We start from the raw sequence: 23181 nt of genomic DNA, 5'->3' as shown, positions 1-23181 counted from the left end.
TTTTATTTCAACTTTTGCAGAGTAATGATTTATGGAATTTTGAAAATCATTTTATAATTGAGAGCAAAATCAATCGTCCTTGTGGTTGTCCGCCTGTAAAATTATCAGAGCGCAGCATCAGAATCAGAAGGCGGAATTTGATAGGGGGCGGCGGGGGAGATGGGAGGGTGGGTTGCAAAAAATAACATTCCTCAAGAAGAAGCAGTGGAGACGGCGCACGGAGGCAGGGGAAGGGTCCTTTCGCGGTGTGCGGCGAGAGGGAGAGGCGGTCGACGGTGGCGCCGAGTCGCTCCGGTGGTCGAGGAAGACATTGGTTTTGCCAATCAAGGCGTAGCACCAGAAGCAGCTGACTGAAAGGAGCTTCGGATTTCCCGGGTCGTAGTAAAATTAACCGCAAGAGGAATCGGCTGCAAGGGTTAGGAAACAAGCCTGAAGATGGTCGTCAAGGTCTTCATCTCTGGAATATCCGGAAACAAAGAGGTAAGCGCCCTGAACTCCGCTAACCAAACGAACTGCATTCCGGGCCGACTCTCTCTTCTCTTGGGATCTCGTCTCGCTTGCTAACACAATAGAGTCCGAAATGTCTGTTCGGCGACAAGCACATGCTCAGTGCCGCCGCGTTGAAAGTCGAATTTTCTCGCAAATTATGCCGTAGTGCTAATTATTCCCTACTCTTCGCCATGTCTCATGCCCTGGCCAAGAAAATTGGTTCAACGGGAATGCTCTTTAATAGAAGTTAAAAACAAATCGGAACAGGGAGAGTTCATAAAGTTCATTGTAAAAAATTCTGATGCATAGTTTGTTTTGGTGCATTTGTCAATTCGTCGATGACCTTGACCTTGCAGACCAATTAAGTCAAATGCTGTCTAAAAGCTGACGACGTGACTACTCGTTTGAGTAAATAACTGATGGGGAAACAAGCAGACAACTAGGGTCTTTAAAGCAATCAACTTTCTGATCTGTAGAAATTAAAACAACTATGTATGCACATAATTATAAAAAAATTTGTCATTTTAAATAGTTCTATATGAATACAGATTTTGTAATAAAAATTTTATTTCGTGTTTGTGGCAGGTGAAAAAACGCCAGCAACGAGTGCAGATGATCCTCGAGAGCAAAGGCATAAGTTACGAAGCCGTGGACATCACAGAGCCGGGCAAGGAAGGGGACAAAGAGTTCATGCAGAAAAACAGCAAGAACAGAGACAACGATCGCCACCCTCTGCCACCCCAGATTTTCAACGACGAGGAGTACTGTGGGGTCAGTTGTTTAAATTGGCAATTTTTTGTACTTTTTCTAGCAAAGGGAGAGGGCCACACCCACTTCCCTCTTGCCAGTCGCTCCGAGTCGTTCGTTTCCTCTGTGTGGCTCATTGAGCCGAGCAGTGGTTGAACTAATTTGATGTGCATTAATGCACGGTGTGTGCTCGGTGCGGGCCGCACACTAACCAGTTTATTGACATGAGATGAATTGGTGTGCGCTAAATTTTTTTGCCATATAAGGAGATTCTTCAAAAGAGAAAGCTTGAATTTTACTTTCTGTCGTCTTTTGTCTTTTAATTTTATTAAGACAAGCAATTACTTTTCATTTAGAATTAAATTACAAAAATTTATTTTTCTAATTTTTTTTTTTTTTTTAAAAAAAACTTTTTAAAAATGCCATTGAATGAAACGCAAAAAACTTTCGTTGCTAAAATAAGTATTTTTACGAGGCGTCGGTGCTTCTAGATTGTTTATACAATTGAACGATAAGATAAAGTTGCAAAACTTACCATTAGGCGGTCAGGCGTCAGGCTCTGCATGAATCAATATAATTTTTTTGCGCAACTTCGTGAATCAGTTTTTCAAGCCTCAGCGACTTTCCTTATTTTGTGCTTCAGCTCGTATAGCAACAAGAAAAGAACAAACAAAATTTGTTTTGATCAGACTAAAAAATGTGATGATTTAATTCTATTTAATTATTAGATCTGTTGTAATGCTAATTTTGTCTATTGATTTACTGATGGGCTAAACTTACGTTTTGACGTCTAATCAACTTTTTATTTTTATTTAGATCAAAGTGTGTTATAAATAAGAATAATGAGTGTCTCATGTCTCATTGCTATACAATTCATACGTTACATTTGTAGCATTAGACAAATATATACATGCACTTTGTTGGCTGAGTATTTTCGTCGTTACGTTTTAGCAATATATTATACACTGTAAATTGTATAATTATATGAATAAGCTCCTCTTGTGCAACAACTTAAATTAGACTACTTAACGCTTTATTTCATGCTAGTTAATAAAAATAAAAACTTATTTGTGGAAACATCCAAAACCTTCTTTGCAGCGCAGATTATTATATTTGAATATTTTTATTCTCTGCTTGACATTTTAGCCAGAAATTAAACTAAGGTTATTACCCTCTTATTTTATCATTTTAGGACAGTGTAATGGGTTGTTACTTTATTAATTCAAGTGTTTTATGAAAATAATTTATATTTTTGTTATTTTACTCCCCCATTATGCTTTGTTTTCAGGATTACGATGACTTTGATTTGAGCAATGAAATCGATGAGTTGGAAAAATTCCTGAAAGTTCCTGTTGACCCTGCTAAAGCGGCAAAGAAGGAGGGCACAAACGGCACAGTAAATGGAGTGGCTGGAAGCCGAGAGGTACGTTTTTGCTTGCTCCATTTTAAATTTAAGGGTTTCAGAATATTAATTTTTCCCATAGGCATCAATTGACAGAGACATTGAGATTCCAGTGCCCGTGAACTTTAAGACTGCCGTAGCTGAAGCAAGCGAGGAAACAAAACCTGATCAGGTGAGTGTTTTCATTAAAAATTGTGCCGAAAAGATTCTGTCCATTCAGCATCTAGAAAATACTCTTACTTGCCAGTTGCTCCTGTGCCAAAAGGGCGTCTGGGAGTGATTGGACTATTAATCACACGACAAATGCGATTTTAAATCCTTGGAATATATAGCAGACCTGTATTGTTACTTTACAAATAGATGTTTTGTTTTTGATCTTTTGTTGAAAAGAGAGCTGCTGAATGTTCTAGTGAAAGGTGTGATTTTTTTTAACTTGTTCTGTTAAACAGGAAATTTACTTATTTATAATATCATATTAAAAATAATAATAAAAAATTGTTGCGTCTGAGGAGAAATAGGATGCAACCAGAAAGCTGGTTTATTATTTTGGTATTAGTCTTCTTATGGCATTGAACTTTGTTTCCTTACAAAGTTCGTAACAAATTTCTTTTTGCATTCATTATTAAGGGCAGCGTGTGATTAAATATTGCGCAAATCTTGGCACTGACTTGTTGAACATTTTACAGGCCGATTCAACAGAAGCGCCAGCGGAAAAAGACAAGGACGAAGAAGCAGAGGAGGAGGATGAAGGGGAGGATGAAGAGTAAACTTCATCATTGTCTTTTTGCTAAATCCCGACTTAATTGTAAGTCATTTTCATTAGCCGCGTCGCCAAACGTCTTTACTGTCCTCCCGAATTTTACGTAATTTGCTAATCATCACTTCTTCACCATTATATTCATTTATTTTATTATTATCTGATCATTATTGAAAATATAAAAACTAATTTTTTTGAAAAGTAGGCAACAGCCTTTATTATTATTTTTGCATCACATCTGCCTTGGCTTGCCTTTAGGTACCAAATTGTGAAAAAAAATGGTGTTTGATATGAAACTTGTAGTATTAATTGAATACTATTTGTGAATCTAAAATTTGAGTCATACAAATATTAAATATTGGACCTCTCTATCATATTTTATCAATTTCCTTTTAATTTTTATTTCAATTTTCTATTTTAATGAGTATATAGGGAAGAATAAGTTTGAAATAACAAATTGATTCCCTTTGTCCTTATTTAAAAATGATACGATCCCTTGACTTGTTACTATAGCTTTATTTCGTTCGCTGAAATATGAGCTAGACTGAATTTAAACTAATGTGACAAAAATTCCGTACAGCAGTTTTTAGATGCGATTTTTTCAAAGCAAACCGTTCTATTTTAACCTTTATTTTGCTTGGACCAATTCTTAATTGGCCTAGGTTTTAGCAAAATCCATGCAGTATTTGACGCCAAAAAGATTTTTATTAAAATCCAATTAATAATGCAGTTTTGTAATAAATGCTCATGCTGATTGTAACAGGTCATTGGAAATGATTACTTGTACCAAGTGTAATGTACTTTGTCTCCGACATCTCTCTGTAAAGGAAATATTATTACTCTAGGTGTAAAAAATTGCACGTTCTTGTATTTATACTTTGCAATATTATGTCTTTTTTAATGAAATAACCTTCATGTTGCCAATCCTAAATCTTTTTTTGCAAATTGCTCAAGGTGCAGGCGACTATGGAAAGCTTTTAGGGCTGTGCCTTAACACTGGGCTCTCTAAAATATTGCGCACATGCTACACAATTATTAAAGAATGAGGATTTTGTTCCAATGTGTGAAAATTGCAAAATGCTTTATATGTAAGTCTCCAAAGTACATTTACACACAACTCTATAATGCTGAATAATGGATTCTTTTTACAAAACGCCGGCTGGAGTAGGTGTTTGTAATCATGTACAATTTTTATTTTGTCTCAATTTCTTTGTTTATCATGTCACTTGAAATTGCAATTTTTTTATTTTTCATTTGTGGAAACCTTCATTAAATAAAGAATAAGTAAATTTGAACAAGATACCATTGTTTCATTTAGCGCATTTAGCAAAGCGTAGTTGTATTAATTTCATGTCATGCAAATTAAGAAACAAAGGAAATCTCTAAATAAATGGAATTTAGATGCGATTAAAAAATTTATGATGGCTATTATCTTTTACGAAAAAAAGCAGTTATCATAGTGCTCGCAACTTCAAATTTTTTTAAAGTGTTGATATTTTCAGACCCTCAAAAAAATTTGTCTTTGTTGAACCACCTTTGAAACTGAATGGGTCCTTGCAATGAAAGACCTTTGAAATCATATAACTTGTAGCTGTGGGTGGGAACTATTTTTAAGCTTAATATGATCGCATTTGATCTACCCTCGTTGCAATCACCTGTTTGTCTAAGTCCTTTGAGATGATGTCTAACCCAGCTCTTATAATTCCTAGGATGATTCAACAAGCTAAAACCATAGTGGGTTATTTGGATAAAAAAGGATCAAATATTGTTTAGTGAGTGATTTTTAATCTTTATTTGTTCTATTCTTACAAAGAAATTACCTGGAACTTACATAGCAAGAGGTGTCCTGGCAAGCCAAACTTAATTCTTGACTTCAACATATTACTTTCAACCATTTATTATTTCTAGCATAACAGGTGTGGTATGGAATAACTATGAATAAGATCTTAACTCCTATATTTTTGAGGAACACACAAGTATAATGCGATTCCTCACAAAAATGCAAATTGAGATAACCAAGTTGATAAAACTGTTCATGGTGCACTATCAAGTAAATAAAATCTTACGAGGTGAAAATTAAATAGTTATCAAGCAGGTGTTCTAGTTTTAGCAATTTGCCTTGTAGGTGAATACTTTTTTATGAACTATGGATGAGATAAGGGTAAAACTTAATAATGAACAATAATGAAATTTCAAATATTTGCATTTGCAATCCACTCCAAATGGAAAAAAATTTGTCAATTTTAAATTTTTTTAATCAAATTAAATGTAGTGTCAGGCGCGGACAACTGCTAATCCACCCACTGTGCAACTGCTATGCAATATTGTTAAGAAAGTGCAGCCTATTTCAGCAATGTAGTCTACATACATTTGAATACATCGTTTCACCATAGACTTGTGTTTAATTGGGCTAGGGCCTGTATGGGCGATAGCAAATCCAGACCTGTCATTAATTATTTATTTGGAGATGCTAATGCTAATACGGTCAAGTTTTGGATTACACTATTTAATCACTTTGAAAATTGCACAAAATTAAACTCCAGGAATAAGCTTGCACATGGACACTAACAATAAAACTGAAAATTATAAAAAAAATCATAAAAATACGTTTCGTGGAGATCTGGTGATGCACCAACACAAAGTGTTACGTAGAGAAATTATGGTGTGACATAAAAAAATTGAGCACCCAATAGGGGCAAGATTAAGCATATTGGACCATTCTGAGAGTAATTTTAAGGTGATGTGTGTTGGCTTTGCCGATTTACTGCGGCTATGATGACAATGTTGTCATAAATGTTTCCTCAAGCTGGCCTGAAAAGAAAAGTTTAAGATCAGGAAACTTCCATTAGAAAAATTTAATAGTATTTACAAGCAGCGTAGTTGAATCTTGCGTTCCTTAGCGCATCAATCAATGAACCCAAATTTGCTGTCTTAGGATTTTTTCCAATCCAACTTTTGATAAGTGAAGCAATGACGTAATCTATTCCATCTGGATTTAAAAACATTTTCACGCGAAGAGAGGCCATGTCGCTATCCATATCCAGGGCGTGTACTAGGGAGCACCACTTTTGGATTACATAAATGTCGTTGCTAACTACATCAATCATTTCCTTTGAGATTTCTGCAAAAATACAAATAAAAAATTAGTTTTTTCCTGAATCTGATATATTATGCTGAACATGAATTACCAAGTTGCAAATATTTGCTTCTGTCTTCAACTTGATCATTGTTGTTTATTTTGCCGGCCGCAGCAGATTCCTTGGGTGTTTCTGATCGACAAATCTTAACAGCGTCGACCTCATCGCCCGATGAAGAGGGAGACTCTTGGTCTTTCCTCGTAGATTGGTTCCTCGGTGATGTTGATTTGGAAATCCTTCTTTTGCTGGCTTTCTTAGCCGATTGAGGGTCAGGTGTAAGGGGCCTGATTTTTTCAGCAAGCCACAGAGGCTCCGTCATACGAAGCACATGTGAAAAAGCAGACGCGTATCCAAATCCGTCTAATTTTTTCGGCAACACGTCATTCAGGTATTTCTCCATACGTAGTGCATTTTCGGGAATTTCTTTCAGAAGGTAATACTCGTCTCTGTCAAGTAACTTATGGGTAATAAGTTTGTCAGCGATATTGATGAAGAGGACATCCTGCTTGATTGCCTCTTTGTACTTGTGCAAGCGCTCAACTACTTCTTCTTCATTCATTTTTTCCTAAAAAAAGGATAACGCAAGTTTAGAAGAAATTAATTGAATTTTGATCCCATCGAGAACAAGATTTTTTGTATAATATTTCTGAGGTCTTATAAAAGCTGTAAAAATCTTCAGAAAATGAAAAGTTAAATTTAAAGCTAGATTTTTTAATTATTTTGAACCGATTCGGCCCGATTGTGCTACATGAAAAAATTTCCAGTCACCTCTTACGTTGTTGTGTTCCTCAGTTAACTTCATGGGAACAATCCTGGGCAAATTTTCCAAGAGATACCAAGACTTTTACTCCAATTTTACATCTGCTCTGCTAGTGTCTGGTGTGTTTTGCAAATCTCAAGAACGCAAACAAAAACAAGGCGAGAAGGCGCGAGGCGGGCGTGGGAAACGGCAACACTGTAAATATTTTAGTTCGCAACCGACCACTCTGCGGCAGAGGCGCTGCTCGGCAGCGGGTAGATGAAAGTCGCGTTCTGATTGGCTCTCATCTTGGTGGACCCACTCACCGCCGATGGTAGCAGCACTCGATCTGCCTGCAAGTCTGCGAATGTATTAGGCATCAAGGTAATATTTTCATAAAAAGCAACCCAATTTGGTGGATTCCACCATCCCATTTGCACTTTTCACGTCACAGATTTGTCGAACTTTTGTCTGTTTGATTCTGCTCGGGCCGCTTCTTTCGCTCAGCCGGAGAAATGCTAAAAAATCTAAGCCAAACGCTACGACTCCTGTGTTCGGTAGTCTTTCACAATTTTGCAATTCCGCCTATTACTCTTACGCTGATCACAACTGAAATGGTATTCATTCTCATAAAAATTGCTTGAAGACTTATAAACCTTTGGAAACGGGCTTGGAAACGTTTGAAAATTTGAAGAAAAAGAATCGCGTTGCACTTGTTACAAAAGTTTACAGTTTCAAGTGTGTTGTACGAAACTCGTTCCAGCGTTTCCGAATTGCTGATTTACGCTTTCATGAAAAATTCATTGACACTTATACAGTCCATTTTATCAAAATAGTTATGTAACTCCGAGGTTTTTGGCGTTTAAGGACAAGAATTCAACTAAAATTGGTTCATATTTGTTGTTTTCATCAAAATTCGCGCCGTTTTCAAGCGATGGTGGTGTCGCTCACATTTGAACGCCCCCGTCGCCAACTTTTTATTCAAGCGCCGTTTCCAGAAAAATAAATTTGACCTCATTGGAACTACAGTTCTTTTGCATTGGAAAGCGAAATTTTCCGAAAATAGGATAAAAAAATTCAAAATTTATATCCTGCAGCTTAAAAGGCAGTATAATGACGACTTTGAAACTTATTGAATGGAAAAAATGCAAAATTTAAAAAGATTGCAAAAATAGTATTGTGTAACATTTTTTTTTAGAAGTTTAAAGATTTTCATATTTTTATTAATAAATTACGAACCCTGAATTTATAGTTCAGTTAATATTTACATTCAAGATCCCCACTCATATGTTGTGTTGATCAACCATTAATAGTTTCATTGGAGGCCACGTTTTATCTTCAGTAGAATCTTTTTGTTTCTTTTTAATTTTATAATTTTAAAAATCTACCCTTTTAAATTTTCATTAAAATATATTTTTCATTACTCCAGGTTATTTCTTTACGCAGAATATAAAATATAATGTTTTTTTATTTTTTTTATTATATCTGTGTTGCAAAAAAAGAGATATTTATGTTGACGAGTGAACTTTTTTGGAGGGCTTGGCGGCGTGGCTTTCAATTCCGGCCGCTCGCTCGCTTGTTTTGCCATACAAGCCCTCCTCGTGATAAGTCGACCCGCCTGCCTTTGAGGCGCTCAAATCAATTGCCCTGATCACCGAATTATTGCCCAGGTTTCTTTTGCACTGGTGCAAAATCACGAGTGAGTTTGATTTGCTTGACATTAGTTTCGTCGCCGCAATTACGCAGTGCTGAAATCGTGCCTTTTTCGAAAGAATAGATTAAAATAAGTTGCGACGTTAGTACAAGATCAGCTAAAACGTATAAGCACACACCGGGGTTCTCTCATTCGACAAACATTTTGCATGTCACTTGTGACGGTTGTGTTATACTTCTTTTTCTCAATTATTTCACATCAGAAATTCCAAACCAGCCTTCCGTTCTGCCCGTTGCATTTTTTTAAATTGTAGCGCACACAGTTTGATGAAGTGTTCAATAAGTGTGTATTTGTGCAGCTTGAAGGGAACAAGCTGCATGTTCTCTTTTCGTCCTCGGAATTTGTCAAATTTGCATTTCACAACTTCATGCTGATCTTTTAAAGTTCTAACTAAATAAATATTCCCTTTTACAATAAATCACAATAAATAATCCTGAAGTCTCAAAATAAAGTAAAATCAATACATAATCGTTCTTATTTAAGTACACTTTATATTATTGTAAGATATTATTTTGCAAATATTGTAGGAGAATAATTAGCTCAGGATTTCAGGAAAATAAAAACATATTTTTTCCCCAACCCAATCTGCTTTGTATTGTAATAAATCATTTTTGTGTGAAATAAGCACTTTATATCTTATTCTGACGTCAAAGTTTCTAGCAACTTAGACTTTCTGGTAATACCAACTTTCTTGTGTAATCCACACCTTAAAATAATATGGTAAATTTTCAATTTCCCCTGCCAAATTCAATATTTTTTTTAGTAGGGTACAAAGTTATTCTGCAAATGTGATGAATTCATCCAAAATGAATCCATTTGGAGCGTGCCTTCCGCAAGCTCAATAAGCGCACAGGCCGATAAAACACTTTGTCTTGGCTTGAGGCTTGACCCAAAAAAAAAAATAAATAAATAAATAAATATCGTTTTTCAAAAATTACCTGTAGCTATATATTACAAAGTATTATAAATGATGAAAAGCAGGAATATTAATTCACAGATATTACTGTATTTATTCTCAATTTAATCGATGCATTATAAAATTTTGGAAGTGAACAATTTTATGCCATTTTTTTAAAAAGCCCCACCTTTTTAACACCTTTTAAGGGTTCGACACTGTCTCGACATTGTATTATTTTTTTGTTTCCATGCTTTGGCAAATAACGAGCAATTATATTGTTTTCTAAATATAATATTCTGTCTTTGCAGATGAGCTCAACACAACCAAACATCATTAAAGTTTACTCTCCAAGTACCAATAAGGCAGCTGCTATAACAACGGCAGCCTCTTCTGCCTCCACATCAACATCAACCACTGACTCAAGTAGCCTGTCAACAAACATTACAATTCCAAGCAATGCAGTACGCAAAATCCTTATTTTCATTATTTAATCTAAAAATTTATTTGTCTTTGTGTGTCTTTGTGGAAGAAAAATGTTGTCATTTTTTTTATGCCGACATGTGTCATTTTATTTTATGAATTTTTCTTTTATTAACATTAAATATTTTTTACTTGAGAATTTTATTTGACTGAAAAAACATTTTTAATACTTTCTAGGCAGCATCGCGAATGCTGGTCCCTGCATTTCTGATCCCCAAACCAGACGGAACCTCTACCATTGCCCATATTGTACCAACAACACAGGCAGGAGGGACTATTTCTTCTGGTTCACAGACTTTCCAAAATCTTATTATCAACACTGGCTCAAGGAATGCACAGGGATCAAGCACCCTGCTTGGAGTTTTGACCCCGCTTGGGAGTGGTGGTAATATTAAATTTCTTGGCTAATGATAAATATTTTACATCTTACCTACAGGCCAAAGTGCTGTCAAAGTCGTGACAACAGGTGCACCTGCTGGAGCAAAAATCAGCATCACACCTTCTGCATCTTCAACCACTAAGACCACCACTACTGTTCCAGCAACGAATGTCTTGACATTTTCAAGAAAAGGTAGAAAATTTATTATTTGTCTCAAATATATTTTTAATTTAAGATTATCTTTTGTAGTGACTAAAGACTCTCCGGCAGCGCAAGGCAACTCGATTGTGCAAATTGCTCAGCAGGTTATGAATCAACTGAGCAAGATCTCTCCTGGACAGCAAGCAAAGAAAATGCAGCCCTTAGCAGGAGGTGAAATGGTTGACACGGCTGAAAAGGGAAAAGACGCAAGTAATGCCACAGCAAAGCCCTCCATTGAATTCAAATTGCCAACTGGAAGCGTGGATCCAGCTAATGTCACATACAAAAAAATGAGCGACGGAAGCTACATGGCCATCGTGAACGAGTTCCCGAATCTAATTACTTTTAAAGGTCCTACAGACACAGAAGCAAACGAGAGTGTTGAAGGTGAAGAGAAAAAGCAAGAGGTTTCTGCAGGAGAAAAGCAGAATGATGAGGCCAAGGGCATTGTTTTAGAGTCGGATGAAAAAATGGAAGAAATGACAGAGCTTTTGGAGCAAGACATTTCTGAGGGCGCTGGCCAATGTGACCAGACCCGCCAAAGCCAGGAACTGAAGAAAGACGAAGCTGAAAGTGAAAATGATTCCGATGATAAAGGAGACAAGAAAACTGATGAAGAAAAACCGAAGCCTCCTCCTAGGCAGTTCAAGAGACCTAGCATTTTAGGCTCCAGAAAGACTGATAAACCCACTCAAGCAATGCTTAAGGAGAAACTTCAGGAAGAGCTGAGGAGAATGGATGCAGAAGAAAAGATTGTGGAAGCAAATAAAAAGAGAAAACAAAAATTTGTACGCGACAAAAAAACTGGTGCTAAAATTGCAACAAAAATTGACGAGAGCCTCATTAAGCCTGCCATAGAAGACTTTGACCCAGCCAATCTTCTTGAGTGGCGAGATGGTGTTGGCGTTTTGCCTGGAAGCAATTTAAAGGTAATTTTTCGACGTGCATGGTTCGTGAATTAAAAAAATCCTTTTATAGTTCCGAGTAAATGAGCTTGGTCTCATGGAATTGGTTGAGGAGTCTGAGGATTCTGACATGGAGCTGGACACAGAAGATTTGCTAAAAAAGTGTGAAAATATTCCCTTCATCCATAACAAAACCAAATCAGACGCAGACGGTATATATTTTTTTTGTAATTTTAAGCCTTTTGAAATGCTAGTAATATGTTTCTGCAGGTGAAACTGTGCCCAAAAAGAGGTCCAGAAAAGAAAAAGTGAGCTCATTGGACACCTGTTGTTGTGAGCAGTGTGGCTGCTATGGGTTGGCATCCGAGTTTATAAAGAAAAGGTTTGTATTGATAGAGTTAAATAAGCAAAAAAAAAAATCATTATTATATATAATTATTTCAATCCTAGGTTTTGCAGTTCAACATGCTCTGATAAATTTGAAAAGCGCAAAGCTGCTATTCGCAAAAAGAAAGAACAAGAAGAGTTGGAAAAACTTGAAAAAAAGCGTGCAGAAGCGGCTGAGGTACAACTTCAGATGCTGGACACATCAAAGTGGACATTTTCTGCAATTGGCTCAGAAGAGGGAACCAGTGAGGCTTTGCCCTGTCCTGATTCGCCAGATCCTGAAGAAACTCCAACGTCAGATAGTGTACTTGGAGATAGCAAACCAAACACTGAACCAAGTTCGCCTGCACCGTCTTCATCAGCTACTCCAATCAGTGACCCTGAAGAAGATCCAAGAAACAACGAGGTAAAAGTGCTTCAAAATGAAACTTTGTAATGTAAAAGTTTTTTTAAAAGGGATATCCGAATGATATGCCGTGGATTAATTTTAACACTGACCGAACTCCTAACTTCTTGTGGCCCAAGTACCTGGAATTTACCAAGACTAGAGCAGCTCCAGCTAAGCTATTTGAAGAGGGTGGATTTCCAGACAGGGCCAATGGTTTTAAGCCTGGAATGAAACTGGAAGGCATCGATCCTCGCATTCCATCTCAGTTTGTTGTTCTGTCAGTGGTTGCCACAAAAGGTACGCAAATGAGTGTGTTAAATAATAGCATAAATAAATTCCGTATTTTAGGATTCCGGGTAAAGCTTCACATGGATGGTTCTAATGACGCCAATGATTACTGGGTCAATGCTGACAGCAAGGACATTTTTCCTGCAGGACATTGCGAAAAGATTGGGAGAAAATTGACGCCACCCAAGGCTTTTGCAAAGAAATTTACCTGGGCGCATTATTTGAAAGTAACCAATGCTCCCCTGGCGCCAAGAAACTTATTTGTCCACCGTCAAACTAGCAAAAATGTAAAAATCAATGTCCTATAAAACTCGAATTTTTTTTTTACCGAAAAATTTCAGGCGTTGGGACCCAGTGGATTCAGAGTTGGGATGAAGCTTGAAGCCCTTGACAAATCCAATCATGAACTAGTTTGTGTTGCGACAGTGACAGACATTTTGGGTGGCCGCATTCTTATCCATTTTGATCTTTGGGATGATACTTATGACTACTGGGCTGACCCATCATCCCCATACATCCACCCTGTAGGTTGGTGTGATTCTGTGGGAGTGGAATTGTTGCCTCCAAAAGGTTCATTTTTCTTTATATTGCTTAATGCAAGATTTAATATTTCTTTTGCAGGCATGAAGGACTTCAGCTGGGATGATTATTTGCAAGAGACAAAATCTCAAGCTGTTCCAATCAGGGCTTTTAAGCCAAAAACTTGCCCTGGTTTTAAAAAGGGAATGAAACTGGAGTGTGTTGACCCAAGATTCCCTCAATTAATAAGGTTGGAAAAAGGAATGTTTTGTTGAATTCATTGCTTATTTAGACTTTGCAGGGTTGGATCAATTCTTGAAGTGAAGAATAGCAGATTACACATAGGTTTTGATAACTGGCCTTTGGAGACATCTACGTGGATGGACTGCGATTCCCCTGACATACATCCGATGGGCTGGTGCAACAAAACAGGGCACCCTCTTGGCCCACCGCCTGGTAATAAACTTGCTCAGATGAAAATAAATGATAAATAAACTTTAACTTAACTAGTGCCAGGTGTTGAATACCAGTGTTATACCCAAGGGTGCCGAGCCCTTCTGAAAAACAGCCAATTTGTTCTACCTCACATGGGATCTTGTCCATTGTCGACATCAAATTTGGCCAAGGCTAGACTTTGCAGATACAAAGACTGTAAACAGAAGCAACTGGAAGAAAAAGTAGAGTCAAAAATGGAGGAGGAGGAAGAGGAAGAAGAAATGCCAGAGGAGGATGAGGCAACAATCGAGAACGAGGACCCCCAGATTGAAGTTCCGCAAATTAGGAGAAGGAAGATTAGAGGCATCGAGCTTGTCGTCACCAAGCCCATGAGCGCCTCTGTTCGATCCGATGTGCATGACTCTGTGTTCAGGCCTGGATATGCACCTTCTGTAAAGAGCATGCCAGTCTCCCGGGCTACACATTCAAAACTTGTCAACTGGAGCAGCATTGATGGCAAATTTGATACAAAGGCCGATAGCGTCAAGAAATGGTCACCAGAAAAGGTATCGTCATTTACCGAGCAAGTTATAGGAGCAAAAGACAAGACTAAAATATTTATTGATGAGGTAATATTTAATTATACTTTTAGTCTCTATTTGTTCATAAATATCTAATTTTTTCTTAGAATATCAACGGAAATGCCTTCCTAATGCTCAGTCAATCTGACCTTGTGGATTTGCTTGGGTTCAAAATTGGCCAAGCTGTCAAAATTTACAACAGCATTCTGCTCCTCAAAGAAGATAAGTGAGTCAACAATGTTGTTTAATGTAACTATAATACAAAACTGAATCGTTCAATTTTCACTTAACGTCTTATTGGTTTACCATATGCTGTATATTGATGCTGTGTCCTGCAACATGCTTTATGTCATAAATCAATCAAGGATAATCATTTTTTCAGAATATTTTTGCGCTGACTTTTACTGATCCAGTTTTCTTTAACTGGCACAATGAGCTCACATTGTTGTACATATTATAATGAAGCTGCGAAAAGCTAACAAATTTTTTTGTCATTGGATTGAGACGTTCCAAATGTAAATAACAATAAAACTTAAATATATATCTATAAATTCTGATGATAGTGGCCGATAAGTTTTATTTCAACCAATTCCCCAAAGTTTTATTAAATGTAACTATCACAATCATTATTATTTCAATTTTTTCCGCCTTGCTCTTCACTTGAAGGGAAAAAATCTGAAGTTTTGAATATTTCTGGTGGCTCATAGACAGAGTAGTTGGCCTCAGGGAATGCCGCAGGGTTATTTTTCTGAAGCAATAATACTGAGATTACATTTTGAATTACAGAGGTTTTTCAAATATTACTGAGAATAATGGTTTGAAGAAGCTTCGGAGGTCAGAAGAGGCAAGACCACACTTTGCTTCAGCGGAATCTAAATGCGCTTCCATTGTACTGACATCTTTTTTAACTCTGGTCACTAGCTTTTCAATTTGGTCGATCTTTTTGAAAACTCCATCTAGTGCCTGGCAGCTAATTTGTATTTCGGGTCCTAAGTGCAATAGACTGCTAGTTCCTCCATTATGAACCTTAAATTGCAAAAAGGCTTAATGAGCAACATATACTTCTCAAAGAAATATTTATTACCCCTTCTAATAAGCTTCCAAATTCTTCAAGCCTTGTGAGCATATCTTCCACAGTTTCACCGACTACTTTCAACTATACGCAAGAAAATATTTTGTTTAATAAGCAAGATAAAGAAAAAGATTTTAAATATATATTACTTCTTCATTCATATCAACTTTGACATATTCTGCATAGTCATTTGCTAAGTCTCTCGTTAACATATCCATTATCGAAAAAATGTTAACTCAAGTGTTGAATCACAAATAATGAACTTCAATGCTTTAACTTTTGTGTTGTCTGCCATCTGCCTAGCTACTGACATGACAACTGTACGCAATGCGGTGTTGCCACTTATGCAAACATTATAACCCTTTCCTTTGACAAGCTGGATTATATGGTATATATTATATAATAATGTATACATAGAATTTAATAAAAGTCACCAGTGGCTATTTTTTCTTATTTATTTGTTCAATCAACTGTCATACACTTTTTTGTTGTTAAAATGCTAAATGCATAATTTTATGTTCAACTTTTACTGGCAGTTCATTAGCCAGGATGCTGTAAACTCTCACTTTGTCTGCGAGCTCGACAGACTTTATAATTAACAAATAAAACTTTATTACTACTTTACATACTTCAACATGCACTGATTGATGGATTCTCTGGGATTTGAGCACTTACCACAATTTTTTTTTTTTTTTTTTTTTTTGTTAGAAAGCAACAAAATACATGATAATAATGGCAAATTATTATAGCCCACTTTTTAACAAGATAATAGCACTCCATACATTAAAACCTCATAATATAAGGGTGTCAACTTCTTCAGAAAGGAGCGATAAATTTTGGAAATAATTTAAAACATTTAGTGGGCGTGAGAGAGAAATAATTACAACAAGGGAAATTAGGAATGCAGAGGCCATTAAAATTAAGTCACCTTGTGTGGTGTTCCAAGAGCAGATGATATATCATGTCATCAGTCATCAATCAAACCCAGGAGATGAGCTTCGTAACGCATTTTTGAAACGCACTGAAAACAAAATTTAGATGTCAGTCTTCGAATAAGCATTTGATGTTTTCATGTAGTCAAGAAATTCAAAATTGGCTGTCACAAAATATTTTACTTATAAAGTAACATGCAGTTTGAAATTCCCCTTTCTTATCTGTAATTTCTTATGCAATGAAATTGAAAGGCACATAAATGCATCTCTCTTAATATTTCTTACTTAATGTTTTCCAAAAATCCCGGGAGTTAATTAATTCATTAGCTAAAAACAACCACCAATTTAAAATAAACGCTTATTTATGATAGGATTCCTCAAATAAATTTTTATGTGAACAATCCCTATATAATTGCCAATAGCAACAGGTTCGATACTGTTGTCTATCTAGAACTGGGTCACCTGAGGGTTATTGTAGCAGCAGACTATATTGCTGGTTCCACTGTAATGGACAGGCTCATTTGTTGGCAACAACTGACGTGATGCTCGCTTGACTCGCATAGCTGTGTTCTAATTGTCCACCACAATTTATATTTTTTACATTTGGAAAATCAAAACAAAAGCAATAGCAAAGTGATAGATAGATTCAACATGAACATTTTCCAAATTCAACCCTTTCGTTAAAAGAGTCGCCACATACCTGCATGGCAACTTTTTGATTGGAATAATTAAAAGCATGCTCAGGGAACAAGTTCCTGATTTTTTAAAGCTACTTTTTTTGACCGTCTCCACTTACCTCGAGCTCCAGCTTTGACTAACTTGTATTTAGACAACCTAGGAACCCCTTCGACTGGAGTCTTTGTAACTCCTACCACCATCTGAAATTTAAAAAATAATACAATAACAAACTATCATCCATTACTAAAGACTTAATACTTCTGTCGTTGCGATTCCTTTCCTCTCGGTAGTCCCTTCGGTGTTCTGGACTTCTTCTAGCATGTCTGTTTGAAACAAAACGGTAAATCAATCTGTCTATGGCATACAGATTCTATGCTAACCTTGGTTTTTCATGCCGATCGTGATCTCTGCCAGCTTCCCTGCGATTGCCTTTAAAATGAGGGCTTCGAGACCTTGAACGAGATCTGTGTTTTCCCTGCTTGGGTTTTCTGTTGGTGTGTCTGGGGGGTTCTTCTTCATCTTTGCCTCCCCGACCCATTCTCCGCACTTCTCTTTCTGCTTCCCTCAACTTTTCTTCTGCTTTCTGAGCCCGCACCCTCTCTTTCCGTTCGTCTTCTCGCCTTTTCTCCCGCTCCTCTTTTGCCTTCTTTCTAATATCCTGTAAAACTTTTAATTATTTTCAAATAGGACCTTTTCATGTTCAAAATACCAAGATTTCATCAACAGCTTCCTTAAGCCTGGCGTAGCCCATGTGCTGCTTGCCCTGCAAGTGATCATCAATTCGTTGCTGGGCGTCCCCAACGATCAAGAAAGCACCGCACGTTTCGCACACCTCCATCTGCTTTTCCTGAGCTTGAGCAAGTTCGTTTGTCCAAGAATAGCCGTTCTGTCTGCGGAGTTGCTCGCGCTGCTCTCTGATTTCATCGCACTGACGCATGCACTCTTGAGCCTCATCCACATTGCCCATTATCCCAGACTTCTCAGCCTCTTCGACCAGTCCGTTGATTTTGTCCGTCAATTCGCGAATTTCCTCTGTTTCGGCCTTTTCGTTTTCAGGAGCCTATAAAATATATGTTAAATAATGAAATAATTTAAATTTAAAGTCATTTTATTTACCTCAATAGCTTCAGCCGAACGTCCGCTAAGGGCAAGGCGAACTTTGCCCTTGGCTATTTTCCTCTCAACTTCGTTCAGCATTCCCTGACAGAAGCGGATGAACTCGTCCTCGTACTGCTGTTTCCGGTAGGTCGACTGCTTTGCGTACTCCTTCCGCATCTCGTCGTCATGGATTTTCGGACACGGGCCCAGATCGGCTCGCGTATTTACAAACAACTCGTGTGGACACAACTTGACGAGGTGCAACTTGCATATCTGAAATTGGGCGATCGGCTCGGTTCAGGAGCTCGTTTAGAGGCTCGGACAGTGGACACTTACGTCAGGATCATCCCAGCTGATTTTGTTCTGGACATCATCGGGCAGGATGTTTCTGTTCCTGCCCATTAGCTCGTCCAGCAGAGCCGCGGCTGCCAAGCTCGCCATTTTTGTTTGCTTCACTCTTCACTGCTGCTGCAGCAAGTGCAGCAACATCGCAATTTTATAGTTGCTCAAAGCACCACCATGCGGCGCCTACTAACTTTTATGCTTTTTTGCAGGAAAACGGCAAACTTTTTTTTCTAACACTATAATACCAAGTCGCACTTTTCTTTCTCGACTGTTTTGCCGCGCAGCGCCGTATCACCCGGTAGGGAACCCCATTTCGACCACCCGTATTCGCCCGATTTTTGATCGAGGCCCCGCCGGGCCCGCGCGGCCCAAATACGTCTTTTTCGCTTTCGCGCATTGTTGCTCCGCCCCTATCCAAGCGAGAACGATGGCACTAGCACCCTTCGACGCGCAATTAAATTCTCTAATTTGACGTCGTCGCTCGTTCTTCGCTCAGGGCCCTCTTTCCCACCTTAAATTCAGGGTTTTTCGAGAAAATCGCAAAAAATCGCATTTTTTTCTACATTAAAGTGCGAAAACGGCTGACACAAAAAATAGGAAACTATTGGGACAAACCGGGGCGAGTTGCCCCCACTCGTGCCCCAAATCGCCCCGGGTACGCTCGACCCTTGCGATTTTTTTTCGACGGTTTGCCAGCCCTCCGAAGGGTGCAAAAACCGGTTTTTTCGAGAAAACACATGGGCGAAAGTCAAAAATCCTGACCAAGTAATTCAGCCAGCTGTGCGCCTTCGCGAGACGCGTCCGAATCACCATAGGACCATGGGTCGCATTCCCATAGCGAAAAAGCCTTAGGCTTTTGAAATTTATGCAAAACGACCTTGCAATGCTTTTCTTATGGGAGAACGGGCGAGCAGACGCCGGCGGCCGCCGCGGCCGTTCCGGTGGTCGGATTTTCGTTTTTCGCACACCAAAATGAAGCTAATTTTTGGGCCGATTTTTCCAGGGGTCGCCCGGCCCCGCCGCGGCCGAATTGCCGATTTTTCGGCAAAATTTTTTTCTTATGGGATTTAGCATGGGTTTTCGCTCGACGCGAATTGGGTCGCTCGAGGCGGGCCCCCCGTGGCCCACCTGCGGTCCCAGGGCCGAAATTCGTCACCCGCGGCCGAATTCGGCCGGCCGCTGATGAAATAAGCACGAATCGCGGGGTTCCGGGGAATTTTATTAACACGCGGCGCCTCCGAGTTTCGTCCGTCGCTTCGCTAACTCGCGGCCTGTGTTATTCTTATGGGGGAAATAAGCAAACGCCGGAGGCCGCCGCGGCCGTTCTAGTGGACGGATTTTCGATTTTTAAAAAACAAAATGAAGCTAATTTTTGGGACGATTTTTCAAGTGGTCGCCCGCGCCCGCCGTGGCCGAATTGCTGATTGTTCGGCAAAAAAATTTTCTTATGGGATTTAACATGCGCTTTTGCTTCGGACGAGACGTAATGATCGCCGCGGGCCCAAGGTGGCCCCCCGGGGGCCCCCCAGGCAGAAATTCGTCACCCGCGGCCGAAATCGGCCGGCGGTGGAGGTAAAATGCATAAATGGGTGTTTTTTGAGAATTTTTATGCCAATTCTCGGCTTAAGGGATTTTGCATGGGTTTGCGCACGGACAGGGTCGGAACGGCCGCCACAGGCCCCCTACGACCCCCGCTGACCCCACGAGGTGAAATTCGGCCCCGGCGGCCTAATTCCGCCCGCGGCGGATGCAAAATGCATAAATCGCTGTTTTCCGAGGAATTTTATTAACACGCGGCGCCTCCGAGTTTCGTCCGTCGCTTCGCTAACTCGCGGCCAGTGTTATTCTTATGGGGGAAAAAAGCAAACGCGCGAGGCCGCCGCGGCCGTTCTAGTGGACGGATTTTCGATTTTTAAAAAATAAAATGAAGCTAATTTTAAGGCTGATTTTTCGAGGGTTCTCACAAGCCCGCCGTGGTCGAATTGCCGATTTTTCGGCAAAGAATTCGGCTTATGGGATTTAACACGCGTTTTCGCTCGCGATGAGACGTAATGATCGCCGCGGGCCCAAGGCGGCCCCCCAGTGGCCCCCGAGCCGAAATTCATAACCCGCGGCCGATTAAGGTCGATTGCGGTTGGAAAATACATAAAGAGTTAGAGTCCGCATAATTTTTAAAATAAAATTGACACGGTGAACTTTCCGCTGCTTTCACCAACGCGCCCGTGTTAATTTTATGTTTCAGATTTTTCAAAGCACATTTCTACTGATTTGCATTTACATTGAAAAAAATATGCATACAATTTATTCCCGCGTGTCATACAATTGCACGCGCCATCTCTGACCACCATGGGGTGAACCAAATTTAATTTTACAATTCTTTTACTAATTCAATTCAAATGTCACGGGCGTCTTTCCCGAGGTCGCGGCAAAGACGCGCGCGTTCCAATGTGTTTCCCGCGGCTTAAAATCACACGCGCTATGATGCTGCTACAGGGTGCTCCAAAGCTAACTATTAAAATTTTTTATATTTTTATTTCCCAATAAATTACGCTGTACAATTCGTGGGAATTACATATGCAAATTAAGGATTATGGCCCATTGTAGGGTGTTCCAAAGTTCAAATGGGAAATTTTTTATGGGCAAGAAAATATGCCCAAGAGTTTCATGCCGGTTTTGCAAGTGCTAAAGGGTCAATTGCTCAGTATAGGTTCCAAAACAAAACCTTTAAAATTTATAGTAAGACTTTCAAGCACATTAACATCGTGGGGCTTGCGAGGGGTTTCAAGGTTCATGAGGGTAGGTTGCCCAGTATAGGGTGTTCCAAAACAAACTATGAAAATTTCTCAGGGGCGTTTCAAGTAAATTACAACCGACGATTTCACGATGGGTTCGCATGTAAATCAGGGGTAATTACAAGGTACAGGGTGTTCCAAAATGGGCCTCAAAATCGTTTTAAGAGGTTTCAAATAAATTGTGCTCCACGGTTTCACGCGGCATCTGCAAGGAAATAAGGGATAGTTATCCAGTATAGGGTGTTCCAAAGCAAACTTTAACAAAATTTAAAAGCTTAAAAGCGATATACAACCACGAGGGTTCCACGCGCGTTTCGCAAGTTCACGCGGAAGGACTGACCACGCTAGGGTATTCTAATGCTTACTTTGAGGATATTTCATTACTTTGAAGGAGACATTTTCCTAAGGGTTCCACGAGGGTGTGCAAGTAAATAAGGGGTAATTATCCAGTACAGGGTGTTCCAAAATGAACTTTGGAAAATTTATACAGGGCTCGCGTGTACGTTGAAACCATGGATCTTACGATGGGTAACAAAGTCAATAAGGGGTAATTGCCCGGTCTAAAGTGTTCCAAAGTAAACTTTGAAATCTTTTGAAAGTTTTCAAGGCTTTTACAAACCAAGGGGTGCACGCGGGCTCGCCAAGGCCCCCGGGTTGAATGCCCACTACAGGGTGTTCCAATGCTGACTCTGAGGGTTTTTGATTTCATTCAACATAACTTTCTACCGAGGCTTTCCCGCGCGGTTTGCAGGTTCCCGCGGGTTGAGGGACCTGTGTAGGGTGTTCCAATGCCAACTTTGAGGGGGTTTTGATTACTTTGGAGACGACTACCCCCCGTAGTTTCCCGCGCTTTTTGCACCAAGCCGACGCTTCGTCAACTACTACAGAGGGTTCGGCGACTTAAACTCTGGCCGATTTCGCAACTTTCGGACCGATTCGACTCGCGCGGGTTTCCCGCGCGTCCCCTTACCTTCCACCCTTCAACTCATAGCCTACAGGGTGTTCCAAATTGATTCTTTACGCTGATTTGTATCTTTTTTCTCGCTTTTCTCGTTTTAAACGTTATTTCTTTTCCTTCTCTCCAATTTAATTCAAATTTAAAATTAAAATTAAAAGTAAACATCAAATGGAGTCCCACAACAACATTCCGAAAATGCTTGCGTTTAACGCAAGTGCGAAGCGCTTGTTTCTTATTATATTATGGTCATGGTCTTGGTCTTGCATGCACTCATGGCCAGCGCGACTCATAAAACCGTGGAACTTGCAAGACATTTCATGCACTTGCACTTTATGCATTCGTGTCTTTCTGGACAGGGATGAGAACCTTGCGCATGAGAGTACACTAAAACGTAAGTGAATTAAGAACTTTATTTGTGGATTTTTTGCTGTAACAAAATTTACTCTTAATTACAATATACATTACTATTTTTCATGGAAAATTTTGCATATTTTGGGGGGATATGTCTTTATTGAGCAATTTAAATGCATTTAAAATGTGAATGTATGTATAGATCAGTACATATTCTGGGAGTTCATCCATAATAATATTATCATTGGATAAATTATATCTCTTTTTGCGTTTTCATTTAAAAATTTAAAAGTTAATTTAGAGTTTAATATTTATGATTAAGTTTTACGTAATTTACGTATTTTAAGTTTTCACGTAATGTGAAAATATTTATTATTTTGCTATCTTGTTTAATTTTATTTACGAAATATTTATATATATTTTTTTCCACGGGATCTAACATTTTGATTACTCTGCAAATCTGAGGAACTGGCCTGGTACCAAAAATAAATAAATAAAATGACTGTTCA

General features: G+C 38.8%; 4 protein-coding genes across 6 annotated transcripts; 2 read left to right on the top strand and 2 right to left on the bottom strand.

Annotated features, from left to right (window-relative positions):
- The first annotated feature begins 297 nt into the window (after positions 1–297).
- LOC132197545 (SH3 domain-binding glutamic acid-rich protein homolog) lies at positions 298–4695 on the top strand. The gene is made up of 5 exons (XM_059620890.1): positions 298–480; positions 1075–1260; positions 2525–2659; positions 2721–2810; positions 3325–4695. The coding sequence occupies exons 1-5, from the start codon at positions 436–438 to the stop codon at positions 3403–3405; spliced, it is 537 nt and encodes a 178-aa protein (XP_059476873.1). The 5' UTR covers positions 298–435; the 3' UTR covers positions 3406–4695.
- A 471-nt stretch (positions 4696–5166) lies between these two features.
- Positions 5167–7457, bottom strand: LOC132196787 (uncharacterized). Its single transcript, XM_059619664.1, has 4 exons — positions 7301–7457; positions 6584–7097; positions 6265–6516; positions 5167–6206 (listed from the first exon to the last, which is right to left on the bottom strand). Exons 2-4 carry the CDS (start codon positions 7089–7091, stop codon positions 6166–6168), a joined length of 801 nt encoding a protein of 266 aa, XP_059475647.1. The 5' UTR covers positions 7092–7097; positions 7301–7457; the 3' UTR covers positions 5167–6165.
- Positions 7458–7519: 62 nt separating this feature from the next.
- On the top strand, positions 7520–15006 carry LOC132196535 (lethal(3)malignant brain tumor-like protein 3). 2 transcript variants are annotated; one of them, XM_059619266.1, is made up of 15 exons: positions 7520–7655; positions 10192–10344; positions 10541–10748; positions 10800–10934; positions 10992–11872; positions 11922–12060; positions 12119–12230; positions 12299–12641; positions 12692–12920; positions 12972–13198; positions 13253–13481; positions 13533–13680; positions 13732–13886; positions 13941–14494; positions 14554–15006. In XM_059619266.1, exons 2-15 carry the CDS (start codon positions 10192–10194, stop codon positions 14674–14676), a joined length of 3636 nt encoding a protein of 1211 aa, XP_059475249.1. In that variant the 5' UTR covers positions 7520–7655; the 3' UTR covers positions 14677–15006. The 2 variants fall into 2 exon arrangements, with proteins under 2 accessions (XP_059475249.1, XP_059475248.1); XM_059619265.1 differs by lacking the exon at positions 7520–7655 and adding an exon at positions 8823–8970.
- A 244-nt stretch (positions 15007–15250) lies between these two features.
- Positions 15251–18721, bottom strand: LOC132196536 (luc7-like protein 3). Of its 2 annotated transcripts, XM_059619268.1 has the most exons (9): positions 18563–18721; positions 18245–18499; positions 17838–18188; positions 17509–17786; positions 17387–17451; positions 17247–17328; positions 15668–16539; positions 15531–15602; positions 15251–15472 (listed from the first exon to the last, which is right to left on the bottom strand). In XM_059619268.1, the coding sequence occupies exons 1-6, from the start codon at positions 18665–18667 to the stop codon at positions 17285–17287; spliced, it is 1098 nt and encodes a 365-aa protein (XP_059475251.1). In that variant the 5' UTR covers positions 18668–18721; the 3' UTR covers positions 15251–15472; positions 15531–15602; positions 15668–16539; positions 17247–17284. The 2 variants fall into 2 exon arrangements, with proteins under 2 accessions (XP_059475251.1, XP_059475250.1); XM_059619267.1 differs by having other exon boundaries at positions 15668–17328.
- Between the last annotated feature and the right edge of the window lie 4460 nt (positions 18722–23181).

The sequence above is a fragment of the Neocloeon triangulifer genome, unplaced genomic scaffold (genome assembly GCF_031216515.1).
Source record: "Neocloeon triangulifer isolate White Clay Creek 2 clone unplaced genomic scaffold, ASM3121651v1 ptg000012l, whole genome shotgun sequence".
NCBI lineage: Eukaryota > Metazoa > Arthropoda > Insecta > Ephemeroptera > Baetidae > Neocloeon > Neocloeon triangulifer.
The sequence above is the reverse complement of the archived record's forward strand: the minus strand, read 5'-3'. Positions and strand labels throughout refer to the sequence as shown.

What these genes read in the sequence shown, in the direction of transcription:
- LOC132196536 (XM_059619267.1), bottom strand. Translation starts at nt 18,667, where the DNA reads ATGGCGAGCTTGGCAGCCGCGGCTCTGCTGGACGAGCTAATGGGCAGG. An exon ending in AAGCTGTTGATGAAATCTTG is followed by an intron (nt 17,787 to 17,837) that starts GTATTTTGAACA and finishes AAAGTTTTACAG; the next exon opens with GATATTAGAAAGAAGGCAAA. An exon ending in AAGGAATCGCAACGACAGAA is followed by an intron (nt 17,329 to 17,386) that starts GTATTAAGTCTT and finishes TTTAAATTTCAG; the next exon opens with ATGGTGGTAGGAGTTACAAA.
- LOC132196787 (XM_059619664.1), bottom strand. Translation starts at nt 7,091, where the DNA reads ATGAATGAAGAAGAAGTAGTTGAGCGCTTGCACAAGTACAAAGAGGCA. An exon ending in AAGCAAATATTTGCAACTTG is followed by an intron (nt 6,517 to 6,583) that starts GTAATTCATGTT and finishes GTATTTTTGCAG; the next exon opens with AAATCTCAAAGGAAATGATT. An exon ending in AAGATTCAACTACGCTGCTT is followed by an intron (nt 6,207 to 6,264) that starts GTAAATACTATT and finishes TTTTCTTTTCAG; the next exon opens with GCCAGCTTGAGGAAACATTT.
- LOC132197545 (XM_059620890.1), top strand. Translation starts at nt 436, where the DNA reads ATGGTCGTCAAGGTCTTCATCTCTGGAATATCCGGAAACAAAGAG. An exon ending in ACGACGAGGAGTACTGTGGG is followed by an intron (nt 1,261 to 2,524) that starts GTCAGTTGTTTA and finishes CTTTGTTTTCAG; the next exon opens with GATTACGATGACTTTGATTT. An exon ending in AGGAAACAAAACCTGATCAG is followed by an intron (nt 2,811 to 3,324) that starts GTGAGTGTTTTC and finishes AACATTTTACAG; the next exon opens with GCCGATTCAACAGAAGCGCC.
- LOC132196535 (XM_059619266.1), top strand. Translation starts at nt 10,192, where the DNA reads ATGAGCTCAACACAACCAAACATCATTAAAGTTTACTCTCCAAGTACC. An exon ending in TGCCTGGAAGCAATTTAAAG is followed by an intron (nt 11,873 to 11,921) that starts GTAATTTTTCGA and finishes ATCCTTTTATAG; the next exon opens with TTCCGAGTAAATGAGCTTGG. An exon ending in CCCTCTTGGCCCACCGCCTG is followed by an intron (nt 13,887 to 13,940) that starts GTAATAAACTTG and finishes TAACTTAACTAG; the next exon opens with TGCCAGGTGTTGAATACCAG.